General features: G+C 45.5%; 1 protein-coding gene across 3 annotated transcripts in view; it reads right to left on the bottom strand.

Annotated features, from left to right (window-relative positions):
* LOC143278114 (endoplasmic reticulum aminopeptidase 1-like) overlaps window positions 1-22,596 on the bottom strand; it is a 78,873-nt gene that overhangs the window by 8,037 nt on the left and 48,240 nt on the right. For all 3 annotated transcript variants that reach the window (XM_076583146.1, XM_076583145.1, XM_076583144.1), the window contains exons 8-17: window positions 22,143-22,277; window positions 21,053-21,184; window positions 19,577-19,767; window positions 17,041-17,120; window positions 15,084-15,214; window positions 13,922-13,977; window positions 10,846-10,993; window positions 7,582-7,655; window positions 6,219-6,311; window positions 2,432-2,599 (exon numbers count right to left, since the gene is read on the bottom strand). In XM_076583146.1, coding sequence (XP_076439261.1) covers window positions 2,432-2,599; window positions 6,219-6,311; window positions 7,582-7,655; window positions 10,846-10,993; window positions 13,922-13,977; window positions 15,084-15,214; window positions 17,041-17,120; window positions 19,577-19,767; window positions 21,053-21,184; window positions 22,143-22,277 — 1,208 coding nt within the window. The remainder of the gene's footprint in view (window positions 1-2,431; window positions 2,600-6,218; window positions 6,312-7,581; window positions 7,656-10,845; window positions 10,994-13,921; window positions 13,978-15,083; window positions 15,215-17,040; window positions 17,121-19,576; window positions 19,768-21,052; window positions 21,185-22,142; window positions 22,278-22,596) is intronic.

Genomic DNA, 22,596 nt, shown 5'->3' with positions numbered 1-22,596 from the left:
ACAACAACAACAAAATCTCTGTGCAGAGGGATAGGCATGGTGAAGAACTACACACACACACACACACAGAAGCAAACGCTCAAGAATCGTTATCCATGTCCAGGTAGTTCAGTGGTCATCTTTGTATTCATTTCCTTTTGTCTTTGTGAACTCCATTGTTATAGATCTATTTCAACTTCTGACTTCCACACACACACACACACACGCACGTGCACACACACACACACAGACCACCTTTGATGTATTATATTTAATACTGTTATTTATATTTACATCGTTGTCGGTTAACACTTGTTGATATGTATATACATATTCTCCTTCCCATGACAACTCATTCAACACACACCACAACCTCTTTTAGACTTTTTCTTATAATATACTTTTCCTCTGATACATAACATGAACTTTTTTTCTTCTTTTTTTTTCTTTTTTTTTTTAACACTAATATTCACATGCATTCCCTTTCCTTTATACACTACTTTACTCCTTTCCGTCTAAAAAACACTTATAGTGAATAGACGTTAAACTGAAGAAAACACACACACCCACCCCCACACACCCCGACCCCCCCCCCCCAACACACACACACACACCACACATACACACACCACACAACACAACACAACACCACACAACACAACACAACACAACACAACACAACACAACACACACACACAACACAACACAACACACACAACACAACACACACACACACAACACAACACACACACACACACCACACACACACACACACACACACACCACACACACACACAACACAACACACACAACACAACACACACACACACACACAACACACACACACACACACACCACACACACACACACACACACCACACACACACAACACAACACACACACACCACACACACACACACACACACACACAACACAACACAACACAACACAACACAACACACACACACACACACAACACAACACAACGCAACACACACACACAACACAACACACACAACACAACACACACAACACACACAACCACACACACACACACAACACAACACAACACAACACAACACAACACAACACACACAACACAACACAACACACACAACACAACACAACACACACACACAACACAACACAACACACACACACAACACAACACACAACACAACACAACACAACACACACACACACAACACAACACAACACAACACACACACAACACAACACAACACAACACACACAACACACACACAGCACAACACACACACACAACACAACACAACACAGCACAACACACACACACACAACACACACACACACACAACACAACACAACACAACACAACACAACACACACAACACAACACAACACACACACACAACACAACACAACACAACACAACACAACACACACACACACAACACACACACACACACAACACAACACAACACAACACACAACACAACACACACAACACAACACAACACAACACACACACACAACACAACACAACACACACAACACAACACAACACAACACACACAACACAACACACACACACAACACAACACAACACACACACACAACACAACACAACACAACACACACACTCAACACAACACAACACACACACAACACAACACAACACACACACAACACAACACAACACACACACAACAACACACACACACAACACAACACAACACACACACCACAACACAACACACACACAACACAACACAACACAACACACACAACACAACACAACACAACACAACACAACACAACACAACACACACACACAACACAACACAACACACACACAACACAACACACACACACACACACACAAACACACCACAACACAACACAACACAACACAACACACACACAACACAACACAACACAACACACACACACACACAACACAACACAACACAACACAACACAACACACACACACACACACACACACACACACACCACAACACACACACACACACTCAACACAACACACACACAACACAACACACACAACACAACACACACACACAACACAACACACACACACAACACAACACAACACACACAACACAACACACACACACAACACAACACAACACACACAAAACAACACACACACACAACACAACACACACAACACACACACACAACACAACACACACAACACAACACACACACACACACACAACACAACACAACACAACACACACACAACACAACACACACACACACAACACAACAACACACACACACACACACAACACAACACAACACAACACAACACACACAACACAACACACACACAACACAACACAACACACACACACACACAACACAACACACACACAACACAACACAACACACAACACAACACACACACACACACACACCACACACACACACACACACACGCTCACAGCTGGATGCGGCGGGGGTCGGTGGTGTAGGTGAGGGCGGTGAAGAACTGGTTCTTCTCGGTGGGGGTGGTGGACTGGGTGTAGCGGCGGAACATGGACTGCCAGTCCGCCTCGTCCCCGAACCTCACCCCTGTGTTGCACACCACCGCTCGCTGGTTCTTGGGAAGGCTGCACACACCACCACCACCACCACCACCACTTTAATAACAAGAGAGGCAAGGACTTCAAGACTCACTTGTGATACACTGAAAAAAAAAAATCCAAGCTTTTTATGTATTGTGTATAATTTCAAAATGTAATGTGTAAGATGAAAAAGATCAGTTTAAAGCGAATTAAGTCCCCTAGCATTAATTACAGAGTAATTTCCCTTTTTTTACTCTCTGCACCAAAACGTTTGCAAAATAAATAAAACTTCCATGCTTAGCAAAAGAAGTTCCTGTTTGAACAAAAAATGATACTAATGACTGCTCTTCTTGTTGGGTCAGAATATGAGATCAAAGTGCCAAGTTTAGAGAATACAAAAAATATAAATATAACAGTAAATGCAGTTTGTATATAATTAGGCTTCATTTTTTATTTTTTTGTGCCCATCCCAGAGGTGCAATATTGTTTTAAACAAGATGACTGGAAAGAACTGAATTTTTTCTATTTTTATGCCTAATTTGGTGTCAACTGACAAAGTATTTGCAAAGAAAATGTCAATGTTAAAGTTTACCACGGACACACACACACAGACAACCGAACACTGGGTTAAAACATAGACTCACTTTGTTTACACAAGTGAGTCAATAATGATAATAACGGAGCTTTATACAGAGACGCCAACCCTTAATGGTGCCTGATGATGACGATATGAGTACTTATATAGTGCCTATCCTCAGTCGTAGACCAAGCTCTAAGTGCTTTACAATACTTATATAGTGCCTATCCTCAGTCGTAGACCAAGCTCTAAGCGCTTTACAATACTTATATAGTGCCTATCCTCAGTCGCAGACCAAGCTCTAAGCGCTTTACAATACTTATATAGTGCCTATCCTCAGTCGCAGACCAAGCTCTAAGTGCTTTACAATACTTATATAGTGCCTATCCTCAGTCGTAGACCAAGCTCTAAGCGCTTTACAATCACAGTCATTTGCACAACAGGCTGCCTACCTGGGTAGAGCCAACTTGACAGCTTCCATTTGGGCACTTGCCTGGTGGGTAAAGGGTGGGGATTTCTCTGATCTCCCAGGTCAACAAATGTGCATGCCTGGTAATGCCTGAACCCCCTTCGTGTGTATACGCAAGCACAAAATCAAATTCGCACGTTAAAGATCCTGTAATCCATGTCAGTGCTTGATGGGTTATGGAAACAAGAACATACCCAGCATGCACACCCCTGAAAACGGAGTACTGCTGCCTACATGGTGGGGTAAATAAACAAAATGGTCATTCATGTAAAATGTTACATCTCTGTGTGTATGTGTCCGTGCCTGAATGACACAGGAAACGAATGTGCTCTACCCAGGTAGGCAGCCTGTTGTGCAAATGACCCTGAGTTTGAAAAGCGCTTAGAGCTTGGTCTCCAACTGAGGACAGGCGCTATATCCATGGCAAATAAAAACAAATAAAACTCCTTCATCGTCATCAATATAAACAAAATAGTCTCAAAGTCTGTGGCCTTTCATGCCCTGCTCTCATGGTGACCTCAGTTTCGATACCCCTCCACTTCCGTGCTTGGGGTGAGTCCTATCAATGTCGTCAGTGTCGGCAGATTCATGGGGGGCTATTGTTTGAAGGACGTGGTGGTGGTCTCCACTCTGGGAGGGACGCTCACTCAGTCTGGCTCCGCGACTAAGCCATTATTGTCGTTAGTAGGGGGCTTAGTAGGTGGTGTCCTAAGTACGTTAAAACAGAACAGGCACCACTGAACACCACCGAAGTGACTCAGCAGCAGTGCAGGGTCTCCTCTGGTGTGTGGCCTCCTGGCAACCTAACATCGATGGTTCCCTGTGGACTGCTGACGCTGGAACTGCGACGGACGAACCCGGGTGTGGCCGTGTATGGGGGGAATCTAAATGAGTGGCGTGGGAGTAATGCCACTGAAACGGTGCAGATGATGGGGCAGCAAAAAAACCCAACAAAAAACAAAAAACAAATAAAACAAAGGGCTCAATGCTCAGCTATGTTACAGACTGACACGATTTTTCGGTTGGGCCAACAGCAAAGCGAGAGTTGTACGATCAAAGGTGTCTCCACTGCAATGGAAAGCCATTTACAGCTTTGTCTTTTGTGAAGGACTACGACTCTGAAACCTAGGAGACAGGACTGCACTGGCTCTTACCTTAGTGCTGCAGCCTTGGGGGCAAGCGGGCCTCTGTGAACCATCCCAACGCTGACTGGCCTACAACCCTCTTGGACGAGAGCAGGGAAATGTGGCTTGGGAGAGACACTCTCCACTATAATCAAATCCTAGCCCAGATAGTCAGGACAGCAACTGCCTCTATTCTGATGGTCATAGACATGACTGACTATCATACAGTCATTACAATGCTTTTTGGGATTACCCAAAATCTTCTTACATATAACTATAATCATAACTATTTGCTATACACTACTACAACAAGTACTACTATTTATACTACTACTGCTGCCAACCGTACATTTATATCATGTTTTAAAACGTCTCAAAGCGCTTTAGAATAACACATCAGTCAGACACAAAGCACACAACAACACACACACACACACACACGTGCATGCGCACACACACACACATACACAAAAACATTCACAAACGAAACAACAGAGATGGATCCACTGAACGCCAACAAGGAACAGAGTGCCTTCATTAATGATGCAGAGACTGTGCAGGAAGAATGACTGTGTGACAGCCACATACCTTGCAGCAGGTAATAATAATAATAATAATAATAGTAGCAATGTACATTTGTATAGTGCTTACCCAGAAGCTCTAAGCTCCTTTAACAATACACCTATCATAAATAAGACACAGGAATATAAAAAGATTTAATAAAAAGATTAAATACAACTTGCTGACCACTTAAAAACAGTGTAACATCCCTCACGACTTACAAAACTCTCTCAACTCGCTCCCATAGTAAAACATTAAGATGTAAAAAAAAAAAAAACTCACTCAAATTATGACTCACATATCTCTTTCACCTAACCCACATAATAAAAAAAAATAAAAAATCAAGATACAAACTCGCTAAATCAATATCAATAAAAAGTGTAACGACACTTATGACTCACACACACACCTCCTACCCCACCCCAGTACCCCAACCCTCATATAAACACGTCGACGCACACACATGAAGACGGTTTGGGGAGAGAATTATCTACAGTTTTAAATATTGTTTGAACAAGTATGTCAACACATCAACACACACACACATAAAAAGAAGATTTGGCGGAGACAATGATCTAAAGTTTAAATCATTGTTTGAACAAGTACGTCTTAACTCACTCAGTACGGCCAGTCCTCTCTTCTCCTCTCTACACAGACCCCTCGGATGTCCAGTGGGTGTCTGAATGACTCAACCTTTAGCTTCCGTCGTCAACATTCACCTCTTCAGTATAAGAGCCTTTCGCTTGCAATATTTTGATGATGGTAATTGGCGTGAAACGCTGTTAACGTCGTCTCTTTCGCCGTTCGTATGGAGAGAGTTAAGATCAGGCTTGAAAAATTTTATTCTATAGTGGAGCAGCGTCTGATGTTCTATGGTAGAGATTTCCAAAACCAAGGGCCACAGGAAAGCATCAGGACGAGAGACTCCCTCACCTGGACAGAGACTGGAACTGTTGCCTGGCTTTGTCAATGGTGTCCTTGTGGTTCAAGCTGACAGCAAACGACAGCAGTGACGTCTGCAGCAACCTGTTGCAACCACGATGCAACGGCGTGGGGATGAGCTGTATCATGTTACACTGTTTTGCGTCGTGTAGCATTGTGTTGCTTTGTGCTGTACTGTGTCGAGTTGTGTTGTACTGTGTCATATCACGTCATATTGTATCAAATTGTACTGTATTGTACTGTGTTGTATATTGTATTGAATTGTATTACATTGCATTGTATTGTACTGCACTGTGTTGCATTCTGCAGTAGAATTCTGTAGTATTGTGTTGCGTTGCATTGTACTGTATCGCACTGTATCATATTGTATCATATAATACTGTATTGCATTGCATTGTATCATATCATATTGTATCATATAATACTGTATTGCATTGCACTGCACTGCATTGCATCGTACTGTATTGTGTTGTATTCTATTGTATCGTATCATATCATATTGTATCGTATCGCATCGTACTGTATTGCATTGCATTGCACTGCACTGTATCATACTGTATTGTATTGCATTATATTGTATCATATCATATCATATCGTATTGTATCGTATGGAATCGTATCGTATTGCATAGTACATTAATTTTTGTCGCAATAGATTCCTTTCTCTCCCTGGGGAGAGTGTACCACCACAGTGCAGCACATCCCCCCATCCCCTCCCCTTCATACCTCCCCCCCCCGCCCCCCCTCCCCCAATACCCCCCCCCCCCACACACACACACACACCCCACACCACTGTACAAACAGACTGGTTCAGACAGCTATCTACAGACAGACCGGACAGACAGACAGAGAGACAGACAGGTACACACAGGCAGGGTACAGACAAACAGATAGGCACAGAGAGACAGGACAGACAAACATACAGACACGGACAGACAGACAGACAGGTACACACAGGCAGGTACAGACACACAGGTACAAACAGACATGTACAGACAGACAGACAGACAGACAGACAGACAGGTAAGACAGACAGGTACAGACAGACAGACAGGTACGGCCACACAGAGACAAACAGGAAGAAACAGGTACAGACAGACAGGTACAGACAGACAGACAGGTACAGATAGGGCAGACAGGTATACACAGACTAACAGACCACAGGTACACACAAACAGGTACAGACAGACAGACAGACAGGTACAGACAGACACACAGGACAAACAAACAGGCAGGCACATACAGGCAAACAGGTAAATACAGACAGGCACAAACAGGCAGACAGACAAACAGATTGGAACAGACAGGTACAGGCAGACAGGAACAGACAGACAGACAGGCGGCAGCAGCTCACTCGTTCTGGGGCTGGGTCTGTTTCTCCCACCCCAGGGAGGAGAGTCGAGCGGCGATCAGATCCAGCATGTACTTCTGCAACCCGCCACAGGCACACACACACACACACATACACAGCACACACACACACACACACACACACACACAGCACACACACACACTCACAGAGCACACAGAGCACACACACACACAGCACACACACACACACAGCACACACACACACACACACACACAGCACACACACACACAACACACACACACACACACACAGCACACACACACAAACACACACACACACACATACACAGCACACACACACACACACACAGCACACACACACAGAACACACACCCACAGCACACACACAGCACACACACACACAGCACACACACACACACACACACACACACATACACACACACACACACACACACACACACACACACACACACACAGCACACACCTTTGTAAATGAGGGAGGAAGGTGGCAGAATGCTTGAGATGCTCAGATATATAGAGAGTCTACGACGGGCGCAATAGCCAAGTGGTTAAAGCGTTGGACTTTCAATCTGAGGGTCCCGGGTTCGAATCACGGTGACGGCGCCTGGTGGGTAAAGGGTGGAGATTTTTACAATCTCCCAGGTCAACACATGTGCAGACCTGCTAGTGCCTGAAACCCCCTTTGTGTGTAAACGCATGCAGAAGATCAAATACGCACGTTAAAGATCCTGTAATCCATGTCAGCGTTCGGTGGGTTATGGAAACAAAAACATATCCAGCATGCACACACCCCGAAAACAGAGCATGGCTGCCTACATGGCGGGGTAAAAACGGTCATGCACGTAAAAGCCCACTCGTGTACATAAGAGTGTAGGTGGGAGTTGCAGCCCACGAAAGCAGAAGAAGAAGAAGAAGAAGAAGAGAGTCTACGAGGGTGTGGGTTCGAATCCCGCTCTCGCCCTTTCTCCCAAGTCTGACCGGAAAATCAAACTGAGCGTCCAGTCTTTCGGATGAGACGATAGATAAACCGAGGCCCCGTGTGCAGCACGCGGTTGGCGCGGTGGAAAAGAGCCCATGGCAACGAGAGTGTTTGTCCTCTGGCAAAAATTCCGTCCAAGAAATCCACCCTGATAGGTACACAAATATACAAGCATGCGCTCAAGGCCTGACTCAGCGCGTTGGGTTACACTGCTGGTCAGGCATCTGCCCAGCAGATGTGGTGTACCATATACGGATTTGTCTGAACAAAGTGATACCTCCTTGTATTTGTATTTGTTTGTAGTTGTATTTCTCATTTTCTGCTCTCCCCAGGGAGAGCGCGTCGCTACACTGAGAGCGCCACCCACTGATAAACTAAAACTGTAAATAAAGCAAGAGCTCTCTCACAGAATAAGAACGCATGCATGCAAGTAAATATGCACACATACGCACACACAAACACACATAGTGGAGTGATGGCCTAGAGGTAACGCGTCCGCCTAGGAAGCGAGAGAGAATCTGAGCGCGCTGGTTCGAATCACGGCTCAGCCGCCGATATTTTCTCCCCCTCCACTACACCTTGAGTGGTGGTCTGGACGCTAGTCATTCGGATGAGATGATAAACCGAGGTCCCGTGTGCAGCATGCACTTAGCGCATGTAAAAGAACCCACGGCAACAAAACGGTTGTTCCTGGCAAAATTCTGTAGAAAAATCCACTTCGATAGGAAAAACAAATAAAACTGCACGCAGGAAAAAATACAAAAAAATGGGTGGTGCTGTAGTATAGCGACGCGCTCTCCCTGGGGAGAGCAGCCCGAATTTCACACAGAGAAATCTGTTGTGATAAAAAGAAATACAAATACAAATATACACACATACAAACATGTACACATTCAAAGACGATGGATGAAGAGTGGTCTAGATGAAGTTGCTGCTGGGGTGGGGTGGTCGGGCATTTAGGTTTGGGACTACTTGACAAAGCCGCACTCTCCTAACATATCCTGGTGATAAAAATCGTCAGCCAGGCCAGAGAGATTCACTGATGCCCGCAGTGTGGGCCAGGAAATTTGAGCAACACTCCTAAAGATGCATCCGCGAAGGGGATGACCCTCGACTGTGTGGTCCCAGTCTTCCCATATGAGCCCACAGCATGATTGGAGCTGGCCAACTGGTCCAAAAAAACCCAATCCACCTCTGACAGGATGGAGATCGAACCCATTACCTCCCAGTCATCAGTCCGTGACGGGCGCAACAGCCAAGTGATTAAAGCGTTAAACTTTCACTCTGAGGGTCCCGGGTTTGAATCTTGGATGCGGCGCCTGGTAGGTAAAGGGTGGAGATTTTTTTTGATCTCCAAGGTCAGCATGGATGCAGACCTGCTAGCACCTGAACCCCTTTGTGTGTATACGCAAGCAGAAGATCAAATACGCACGTTAAAGATCCTGTAATCCATGTCAGCGTTTGGTGGGTTATGTAAACAAGAACATATCCAGCATGCACACCCCTGAAAACGGAGTATGGCTGCCTACATGGCGTGGTAAAAACGGTCATACATGTAAAAGGCCACTCATGTTCATACGAGTGAACATGGGAGTTGCAGCCCACGAACAAAGAAGGGGATCAGTCCATGATGCTAACCATTTCACCATGAATTCATTTTGAGTGATGACTTACAAGTTTCCAGGGGCTTCAACTCATTTCAATCATGCTGGCAGCTTTGAAGGTTGTATTGTATTGAATTGAATTGAACTGAATTGTATTGTATTGTATTGTATTACTCTTTTGTCACAACAGATTTCTCTGTATGAAATTTGGGCTGCTCTCCCCAGGGAAAGCGCATCACTACACTGAGAGCGCCACCCCTTTTTTTCTCTGCCTGCAATTTTATCTGTTATCCTATCAAAGTGGATTTTTCTACGGAATTTTGCCAGGGGCAACCCTTTTGTTGCCAAGGGTTCTTTTACGTGCGTTTCGTGCATGCTGCACACGGGACCTCGGTTTATCGTCTCATCCGAATGACTAGCGTCCAGACCACCACTCAAGGTCTAGCAGAAGGGGAGAAAATACTGGCGGCTGTGCGATTCGAACCAGTGCACTCAGATTCTCATCGCTTCCTAGGCAGATACTTTACCACTATGCCAATACTCCGCTGGTTGGCCCCAAAAGCGACAATTATAGTTCAACCATGACTTGTACATCTGATGAGTGAAGACAAAATCCATAAAATATATTAAAAAAAGAAAAAAGAAAAAAAAAAAAAAAAGAGAGCTGTAGAATGATCGTCACCTGGAAGGTGGGGTACACCTCCGAGAGGTAGATGCGTGACGAGATGTAAGAAGAACCGTAGATGGCCGTTTTCAAAGGAACGTACTCCGTCTCCTTGCTGAGGTAACCCAGCAGGTCAAACACGATGTCGTAGCTCAGCTGTCCTACCCTGAAATGACACACACCGCAACTGCCACACTGATGACATGACACACACCGCAACTGCCACGCAGAAATGACACACACCACAGCTGTCACACTGATGACATGACACATACCACAACTGCCACATACCACAACTGCCACACTGATGACATTACACACCACAACTGTCACACTGATGACATGACACACACCACAACTGTCACAGTGATCACACACTGTCACAGTCATCACACACCACAACTGTCACAGTGATGACACATATCACAACTGCCACCGTGATGACATGACACACACCACAACTGTCACAGTGGTGACACACACCACACCACAACTGCCACATTGATGACACACCACAACTGCCACAGTGATGACACACCACAACTGTCACAGTGATGACACACACCACAACTGTCACAGTGATGACACACACCACAACTGCCACGCTGAAATGACACAAACCACAAATGCCACATTGAAATGACGCATCTCACAACTGACACATTGAAATGACACATACCACAACTGACACATACCACAACTGCCACATTGATGACACATACCACAACTGCCACACTGAAATGACACATACCACAACTGCCACACTGATGACACATACCACAACTGCCACACTGAAATGACACATACCACAACTACCACACTGATGACACATACCACACCACAACTGTCACAGTGATGACACACACCACAACTGCCACACTGAAATGACACAAACCAAAACTGCCAAATTGAAATGACACATACCACGATTGCCACGCTGAAATGACACACAGCAAAACTGCCACATTGATATGACGCATCTCACAACTGCCACATTGAAATGACACATACCACAAGTGCCACACTGATGACACATACCAAAGCTGCTACACTGTCTCCTAAGTTTGACTGGAAAATCAAACTGAGCGTCTAGTCTTTCGGATGAGACGATAAACCGAGGTCCCGTGTGCAGCACGCACTTGGCGCACTGAAAAAGAACCCATGGCAACGAGAGTGTTGTCCTCTGGCGAAATTACGTAAAATGAAATCCACTTTCATAGGTACACAAATATGTAAGCATGCACTCAAGGCCTGACTAAGCGCGTTGGGTTATGCTGCTGGTCAGGCATCTGCTCAACAGATGTGGTGTAGCATGTATGGATTTGTCCGAACGCAGTGACGCCTCCTTGAGAAAGTGAAACTGAAACTGAATACACTGCAGACAACGCTGCCCTTTTTTCTTTTTCTTTTTTTCTTTTTTAAATGCCCATGCTACTCATTCCGTACACAGCCACACCGGAGAAAAAAAAAAAGGAGAAAAAGAAAAAAACAGGCACAGAAATGCCAGCATCAACCATATTGTAATGGGAACAGCAGAGGACAGTAATGATGTAAGATTCTTTTTTTTTCTTTTTTTTTTTTACTCAAGTTTATCTATACAGTACCTAATAAAATAAATTTTGCTCCAAGCGGTTAACAGTACAACAGTTCCAATAACAATACGTTAACAATAATGTAATACCATCTGTCAAAACATGCAAGACAGTCCAACTAAGTGAGTAAACATTACACAAACTATGACAAGACAATGCATCAAGAAAACATTACACAAACTATGACAAGACAATGCATCAAGAAAACATCACACAAACTATGACAAGACAAAGCATCAAGAAAACATCACACAAACTATGACAAGACAAAGCATCAAGAAAAAGAAAACATTACACAAACTATGACAAGACAAAGCATCAAGAAAACGTCACACAAACTATGACAAGACAAAGCATCAAGAAAACATTACACAAACTATGACAAGACAATGCATCAAGAAAACATCACACAAACTATGACAAGACAAAGCATCAAGAAAAAATCACACAAACTATGACAAGACAACGCATCAAGAAAACATTACACAAACTATGACAAGACAAAGCATCAAGAAAACATTACACAAACTATGACAAGACAATGCATCAAGAAAACATCACACAAACTATGACATGACAATGCATCAAGAAAACATTACACAAACTATGACAAGACAAAGCATCAAGAAAAAGAAAACATTACACAAACTATGACAAGACAACGCATCAAGAAAACATTACACAAACTATGACATGACAAAGTATCAAGAAAACATTACACAAACTATGACAAGACAAAGCATCAAGAAAAAGAAAACATTACACAAACTATGACAAGACAATGCATCAAGAAAACATCACACAAACTATGACAAGACAAAGCATCAAGAAAACATCACACAAACTATGACATGACAATGCATCAAGAAAACATTACACAAACTATGACATGACAATGCATCAAGAAAACATTACACAAACTATGACAAGACAATGCATCAAGAAAACATCACACAAACTATGACATGACAATGCATCAAGAAAACATTACACAAACTATGACATGACAATGCATCAAGAAAACATTACACAAACTATGACAAGACAATGCATCAAGAAAACATTACACAAACTATGACATGACAATGCATCAAGAAAACATTACACAAACTATGACATGGCAAAGCATCAAGAAAACATCACACAAACTATGACATGACAATGCATCAAGAAAACATTGCACAAACTATGACAAGACAATGCATCAAGAAAACATCACACAAACCATGGCAAGACAATGCATCAAGAAAACATCACACAAACTATGACATGACAATGCATCAAGAAAACATCACACAAACTATGACAAGACAAAGCATCAAGAAAACATCAAACAAACTATGACAAGACAATGCATCAAGAAAACATTACACAAACTATGACAAGACAATGCATCAAAAGTACAAAGTACGCAGTAAACTTTAACACATGTACACAAACAAACATACACATGCACACTTACACACACACACACACGTTGACAGTTAAGTTAATCAAATTACCTGGCCAGGGCAAACGCATCATCCAAAAGTCCCGCTCTGTCACGGACGCTGAAGGTCTGTCACACAGACATGCATGCACGCAGACACACAAGCACACAGACATGCACGCACACAGACACACACACACAAAACAGTGATGATCATGTCGTACTCCAGACAAATGACAAAGGACAAGTTGGAATGCACTGGGTGGAAACTTTTTGGTGCTTTTTGTTTGTTTGTTTGTTTTGCTTTTTTTCCAGAAGACAAGGGGTTTTTGTTTCAACAGAAACTATGAGGAAAAGGCGTGTGTGTGTGTGTGTGTGTGTGTGTGTGTGTGTGTGTGCGCTTCTGTATGTGAACATTATAAACACAAGCACACACACTACCATCATTACTCCCAGCTTTATCCCCAAAACTCTCAAGTCAGGTCAAAGCCGTCCGCATATACCCCCCCACGCCCCCACCCATTAACCTCACCCCTCCCAACACACACCTTTACCCCTCCATACAACCCCCCCCCCCCACTCCTCCTAATTCCCCTGACCCCCACACCTTTACCCCTCCATACCCCCCCCCCACTCCTCCTAATTCCCCTGACCCCCACACACACCTTTACCCCTCCATACAACCCCCCCCACACACACCCCCAGTTCTCCTAATTCCCTTGGCCCCCCCACAAACCTTTACCCCTCCATACAACACCCCCCCCCCCACTCCTAATTCCCCTCACCCGTCCCAACACACACCTTTACCCCTCCATACAACACCCCCCCCCCCCCACTCCTAATTCCCCTCACCCGTCCCAACACACACCTTTACCCTTCCATACAACACCCCCCCCCCACTCCTAATTCCCCTCACCCGTCCCAACACACACCTTTACCCTCCATACAACACCCCCCCCCCACTCCTAATTCCCCTCACCCGTCCCAACACACACCTTTACCCCTCCATACAACCCCCCCCCCCCCACTCCTAATTCCGCTCACCCGTCCCAACACACACCTTTACCCCTCCATACAACACCCCCCCCCCCAGTCCTCCTAATTCCCTTGACCCCACACACACACCCTTACCCCTCCACCCCCCCTCCCTCCCCACTGCTGCCTCCCCCAATCTCCCTAACCCCACCCCCCATCCCCCCAACCCTCCCAACCGCCACACCCCCACACACACTCACACTGATGTTGGTCTTCAGCTGCTGGATGATCAGCCTCCACAGGCTCTCCTCATAGTTGACGCGGTAGAACCCCTTGGTCTCCAGGTTGAACTTGATCCAGTCACCCTCGCCCAGAGTAACCGGCAGGGTCACTAGCAAAAAAACCCCACAAAAAACCCCCGACAACACACATCATGCCGGGTCTCTGTCCCATCATCATCGTCATTTTCATTGTCATCTGACTTGCCTGTCACCTTCACCACCACCATCATCATCATCATCATCGTCAATGATTTTACTGACGTCGTCATCGACTTGTCCGTCCCCGACATTGTCATCGACTCGTCTGTCACCGACATCCGTCATCAACTTGCGTATCACCATCATTGTCGTCAATGATCTGCCTATCACCTCAATCACTATCGTCATCGATTTCACCGACATCGTCATCGACTTGTCTGTCACCAGCACTGTCACTGATTTGCCCATCACCGACATTGCTATCAACCTGTTTATCAACTTCATCATCATCTTCGACATTCCCATCCACCTTGCCCTCGGAAAGTGGCACACAAGGGGCACAACTACCAAGCACTGAGTGTCATCTCTGTTTCAGCTGAATTATCCCCCCTGGTGTCTCTTCCTTTGTTATCTCACCTTTTCCCTCAGCAATAAGTTCAATTGTGGCAGGTCCACTTCCTTTGCGTTAGCTGTGCTTGACCATGTGTGTATACATATGTATGTGTACATAACTACATGCCTGTATATGAATGTGTATTGTGTGTGCGTGTGCGTGTGTTTATGTAAGTTTGTGCCTGCCTATGTGTGCGTATGTGTTAGGGTAGCTGTTAGATACACATGTATGTTAAAATGTATGTATGCAGTGTGTGTGTGTGTGTGTGTGTGTGTGTGTGTGTGTGTGTGTGTGGGTGTGTGTGTGTGTGTGTGTGTATGTAACATAGATATGATGTTTTATGTTAACAAAAGCATTTTTGTAAAGCACTGAGAGCAGATTTCTGGATAGTGTGCTATATAAGTATCCATTATTATTATTATTATTATCTCACTCGCACACACATGCACACACACGCATGCACACACACACACACACACACGCGACCACACACACACACACAGACCACACACACATGCATACACACCACTGAGAAAACCCCGCCCACAAAGCACACCGCATGGGAGACACGTGTCCGACAGACAGGTACATACATACAGGTACAGACAGGCACAGACAGACAGGACAGACAGACAGGTACATACACACAGGTACAGACAGACAGACAGACAGGTACATACACACAGGTACAGACAGACAGGTACAGACAGACAGGTATGGACAGGTACAGACAGACAGGCACAGACAGACAGGTAGACAAACAGGTACAGACAGACAGTACAGACAGACAGGTACAGACAGACAGGTAAACAGGCAGGTACAGAGAGACAGGTACAGACAGGTACAGACAGACAGACAGGTACAGACAGACAGATGGGTACAGACAGACAGACAGGCACAGACAGACAGGTACAGACACAGGTACAGACAGACAGGTACATACAGACAGGTACAGACAGACAGACAGGTACAGACAGACAGATGGGTACAGACAGACAGACAGGTACAGACAGACAGACGGGTACAGACAGACAGGTACAGACAGAGGTTGACAGACATACAGACGGGTACAGACAGACGGGTACAGACAGATGGGTACAGACAGACAGGTACAGACAGACATACAGACGGGTACAGACATACAGATGGGTACAGGCAGACAGACAGGTACAGACAGACGGGTACAGACAGACAGGTACAGACAGATGGGTACAGACAGAGAGACAGGTACAGACAGACGGGTACAGACAGACAGACGGGTACAGACAAACAGACACACAGACAGGTACAGACAGACAAGACAGACAAACAGGACACACGACGGCCAAGCGGAGGCTCACTCACTCTCTTTGTCCTTCAGCCAGACCAGTTTCCTGTCAGGGTTGGTCTTGGTGCAGTAGGTGACCGGTATTTTCCACACATAGCTGGACCCCACACAGAAACAACACTGTCATTGTGTGTGTGTATTTCTCAGTGTGTGTGTGTGTGTGTGTGTGTGTGTGACTCGACTTCATTTATTGTCATAAGGATTAATAGACATAACAAAGAACAAAAGGAACAAAGAAATAAACGGCCATCTACCACGCATGCAATGAAATACATAGTTGGTGAGTGTTTTTTGACAGGCGTCGCAGTTGAATAAATCATGTGTGTGTGCATGTGTGTGTGTGGTGTGTGTTTGTGTGTGTGTGTGTGTGTGTGTGGGTGTATGCATGTGTGTATATGTGCAAGCATGCTTGTGTGTTCATGTGTTCCTGTGTAAACTGTTACTGCTACCGTCTGAAAATTCCTTGTGTCAATACTAGAAACCTATGTTGAGCCTTTCTTTCCTCTTTGCTGCTTCTCATATCTGGAACAACCTTTCACATCATATCCGTTCATCTGACTCTGTCTCTGCCTTTCGCTTTTCACGAAAAAACATCTTTAACTCACTCAGGATGACGGAACGCTATAGCGTTCCTGATGTAAGGTAGCGTTCCAGACGACAGAACGCTATAGTGATTTTGACAATTATAAATTTGTCCACGTTTTCCTCATGGGGAAGCATAAAAATCGCAACTACACCAGGCATTGCGAATGTGTCAAGGTTCGAATGGAAAGTTTCTTCATGAGGTTTCCGTGACGATACACTCGCAGGCCAGCCGTTGACCTTTGCATCCCACATGACAAGCTAATCTGCATACATATCGAAAATGGCGTTGCAGGCGGTACAAGTGGAAATTTTTGGAGCAACCTAACTGAAGGTTTCGACATCGACAAGGATGACGAAGATGTTAAATAAAGTATCTGCAGTGAAGAAAGATACCAGCAAGAAGGTACTGACAGTGATTCAGCTTCTGAGGGCTGTGAAGAGAGAGAGGGGGGTGGGCATACACACAACGTTAGGAGAGGGGTCAGTGGGTCAAGTACAGCGAGTTTCATTCAGTTACTTTGTGTTTTGTATTTTTTGTGATTTTTTTTCTCCTAACCCTAACAAATGGGTCGTCTGCAGGGGAAAGCAAGGGAGAGAACTATTCGTCCAGAGTGGGTTAAGCACTCTCTGTTTCCTGCCTCTCCAACAATGCCCCATGCATGCCTCTCAACTCACTTTGAATGCATGATGAATGAGAGAGAGAGAGAGAGAGAGAGAGAGAGAGAGTGGGGGTGGGGGGGTGGAGGAGGAGGGGTGCGGGTTGAGGGAGAGAGAAAGAGTGGTCATGAATGGTTTGTGTAATTTTTTTGTAACTTTTTTTTTTCTCTCATGTAAAAGCACCCTGTCCTCATAAGAGAAAGGGAGCGAGCCATACAAATCTCCATGATAATAATTATCATTATCATTGATGTCATCATTATCACTGATGTCATCATTATCATTATCAACTATTTTTGTTGTTGTTGTTGTTACTATTATTATCATAATTATCATTGTCGTTGTTGTTACCACTGTTGCTGTTGCTGAACAGAAGACAGACAAAGACAGACATAAACAAGGTACCACAGCCACCCCCCTTCCCCCCGTGCCTCCCAGATTCCCCCCCCCTCCCCCCGACTCCCCCGTCTACCACCACCCACCCACCCACCCACACACACTCTCCCTTCCCCTCAGTCCCCCTCGCCCAAAGGGAGACTTTTAGCGAGCATCACACCCACCCACACACACACCCACACTCCCTTCACCTTCACTTCCCCATCACCCAAAGGGAGACTTGAAGCGAGCGTCACACAGTCACACCCACACACACCCACTCTCCCCTCCCCTCCCCCTCAGCCAAAGGTGGACTTGAATCGAACGTCAACCCCCCCCCACCACACTCTCCCTTCCCCTCAGCCCCCCACACCCCCCCCCACCCAAAGGGAGACTTGAAGCGATCATCACACACACACACACACTCCCACACACACACCCACTCTCTCCCCTCCCCTTCACCCAAAAGGGAGACTTGAAGCAAACATCCTCCTGCCAGGACACACACACACACACACACACACACACAGAACACACACTCCTTTTCCCCTCAGCTCCCCCTCTCCCCCCCAAAGGGGGAGACTTGAAAAGTGAGCGTCCTCCAGCGAGGACATAACCAAGGAACCAAAGCCCCCCCCCACCCACCCACCTACCACCACACAAACATCCAACATCCCACCCACCCATGCACACCCACACCCACCCCCACACTCCCTTCCCCTCAGCCCACCCCCCCTCCCCCAAAGGGGGAGACTTGAAAAGTGAGCGTCCTCCAGCGAGGACATAACCAAGGAACCAAAGCCCCCCCTCCCCACCCACCTTCCCCCTGACTCCCCACCTACCACCACACAAACATCCAACATCCCACCCACCCATGCACACCCACACCCACCCCCACACTCCCTTCCCCTCAGCCCCCCCCCCGACCCCCCTCACCCAAAGGGAGACTTGAAGCGAGCGTCCTCCTGTCCACCCTCACCACCCTGACTGAGGAGGAAGCGGCCCTGTGACAGCAGCAGGTGCTGTGTGCCGGGCTTCCGGGTCACGGTGACCACGGGGAACCCCATCTGCAGGGTCCACGTGTCCATCACGTCCTTCACCGTCATGCTGGGGGGCATGTTGCTGGCCTGGGGGGACAGGGGACATCAGATAAATCAAATCATGTTGCTGGCCTGTACTGTGTTGTATTGTATTGTATTGTACTGTATTGTATTGTATTGTATTGTATTGTATTACTCTTTTTGGTCACAACAGATTTCTCTTACGTGAGATTTGGGCTGCTCTCCCTGGTGTTGCTACAATGACAGCGCCACTTTTTTTCTTTTTTTTTCCTGTCTTCCTGCAATCTTAATTTGTTTGCCTTATTGAAGCAGATTGCTGGGGAGAGAGGGGGAGAGGGGCGCTGGGGGGGGGGATGTTAAACTGACCATCATTGGTGATCATCTGACAGAGAGGGGGAGAGGGGCGCTGGGGGGGGGGATGTTAAACTGACCATCATTGGTGATCTGGACGCTAGTCAATCTGACCATCCGCTGATTAAAGTGAGGTGCAATGTGCAACAGCACGCACTTCGCACACGTGATAGAACCCACAGCAGCTAAAAGGTTTTGATTGGGAAACAAAGACACCTGCACTTTTAGTCATCCTGAAGAAAAGTTGTACCTGTGCTTGATTCTACCTTGCATGTGTGACTTTGTCCTTGTGCCAACACTGGTACTTTTGTACATGTACTGTGGAATCACCATGCTTCTGCTGCAGGTTTTACCTTGTGACCCATCTGCTGTTTGTTTATCAAACAACTCCAACACACACACACACACACACACACACACACCACACCACCACCACCATACACAGACAGACACAGACCAAACACACACACACACACACACACACACACACCACACCACCACCACCATACACAGACAGACACAGACCAAACACACACACACACATACACACACACTTAAACACACACACACACCCATACCCACTCACCCATATACATAAACACACACACACACACACACATGCACACTCACACACATTCACACCACCACCACCATACACAGACAGACACAGACCAAACACACACACACATACACACACACTTAAACACACACACACACCCATACCCACTCACCCATATACATAAACACACACACACACACACACGCACACTCACACACTCACTCACTCACACACATTCACACCAACACACACACACACACCACACACACCCACTCACCCATATACATAAACACACACACACACACAGCACACTCACACACTCACTCACTCACACACATTCACACCAACACACACACACACACCAACACACACACATACACACTAACACACACACCCCCCCAGAAAACAATGACGCAAACAAAAAAACAGACAATCAATTACTTCCTGCAGTGACTGCCAGAGGTCATCAGTACGAGCGTTGCTGTAGCTGTGGGCCGTCAGGTAGTTGTGAAGACCCTCCTTGAACGCCTCCTCTCCGATGAACCCTTGCAGCATGGCGATGATCGACGCTCCCTGCAACCCAAGTGTCAGGTGCCAGAATACTTGTAAGCAGGCATGCCTACCCTCCCCCCAAATTTGCTTTTCAGGAACAACACACATTTAGAATCAGGGACAGGGTATCATTATCAGGAACATCCCCCAGCAAACATACAACAGTTGTCTGAGAGCCAGAAGCAATGGTTGTAAACATGGAAAAAACAAACAAACGTAGGCTTACCCTTATTTACACTATGTACAACACGGTGATGGAAATCGAGCGGACTTTCACAAAATGGCTTCAGTACTGCTCGGACAGTTCTAGCTTTTCACGAAGTGGCTTCGGTAATATTTGGCAGCATTTCCGTAAGTCTTAACGATGTGTCTTCGGCAATGAGTTGGAAAGCGCATCTAAGGGTACCCTCGAACCCATGAAATACTTCGGGAAAAAAATGTTACGGTCCAGTTTAAAAAAAAAAATTTTCCAGGACATGCAGCAAATATCCGCATTTCCGGGACACCCTGTCCGTTTTATCAATTGTCCGGGACAAATACAAGCCATCAGTAACAGTAGGCTGTGTAAGCTACCTTGAAAATGCACAGTATCTGGTGACCCCCCCCCCCCTCCCACCCCACCTCACCTTTTGAGTTAAAAATGTAAAATACCTTGTAAACACCAACCCTAGACTTCAAAAAAGTAAGAACAAAAAACAAAAACAAAAACAAACCAGAATGCTACCATTAACTAATATTAAATCAGTTCGATTTTTGTGATCCTGTTCCTTTACTTAGCAGTGCAGATTTAGTTCCAGAGATATATATCAAAAAAAAGAAAAAAAAAGAAAAAAGAATGCCTCCATAACACTATGTCATAATAAATAATAACCAACTAATTTTTTTTTTTTTTATTTTTTTTTTTTATCAAACTGGTGGTCATGTGTTTTTTATGGTTTTTTTGGTTTTTGCGAGTCGTGGGGTAATGAGAGTGACCTACCTTGTCATAGGAGATTTTGTCGAAGATTTCGTTGATCTGTGCGGGGTCGGTGACCTTGACATGGATGGGGTGCGAGTTGAGGTAGGCGTCGGAATACAAAGCGCCCCGCATGGTGTTCAGGAAGAACTGATCGCTCTGAGGGACACACGACCACCATCATCATCATCACCGTACCGCACTGTGCTGTACTGCTCCTTTGTCAAAAACAAAGACTTCTCAGTGAGGGGTTCTCTGCATGAAACCAAGCAATCAATCAATCAAACTTTATTTGTGTGAAACAAGAGTGCAGAAATTTGCCTTCGGGCTTGTCGTAAATAAAATGAACACTTATTTTAAGAGAGAGTCACTTTTAAAACTGAAGACATTCATTCCATCACCAAATTAAATTTGGGCTGCTCTTCCCATAATGAAAGGGTCTCTACAGTAAGAGCACCACTTTTTTTTTTTTCTTTCT

This window comes from Babylonia areolata, chromosome 35 (assembly GCF_041734735.1).
Source record: "Babylonia areolata isolate BAREFJ2019XMU chromosome 35, ASM4173473v1, whole genome shotgun sequence".
NCBI lineage: Eukaryota > Metazoa > Mollusca > Gastropoda > Neogastropoda > Buccinidae > Babylonia > Babylonia areolata.
Note: the sequence above shows the minus strand (reverse complement) of the source record. Positions and strands in the feature narration are given on the sequence as shown.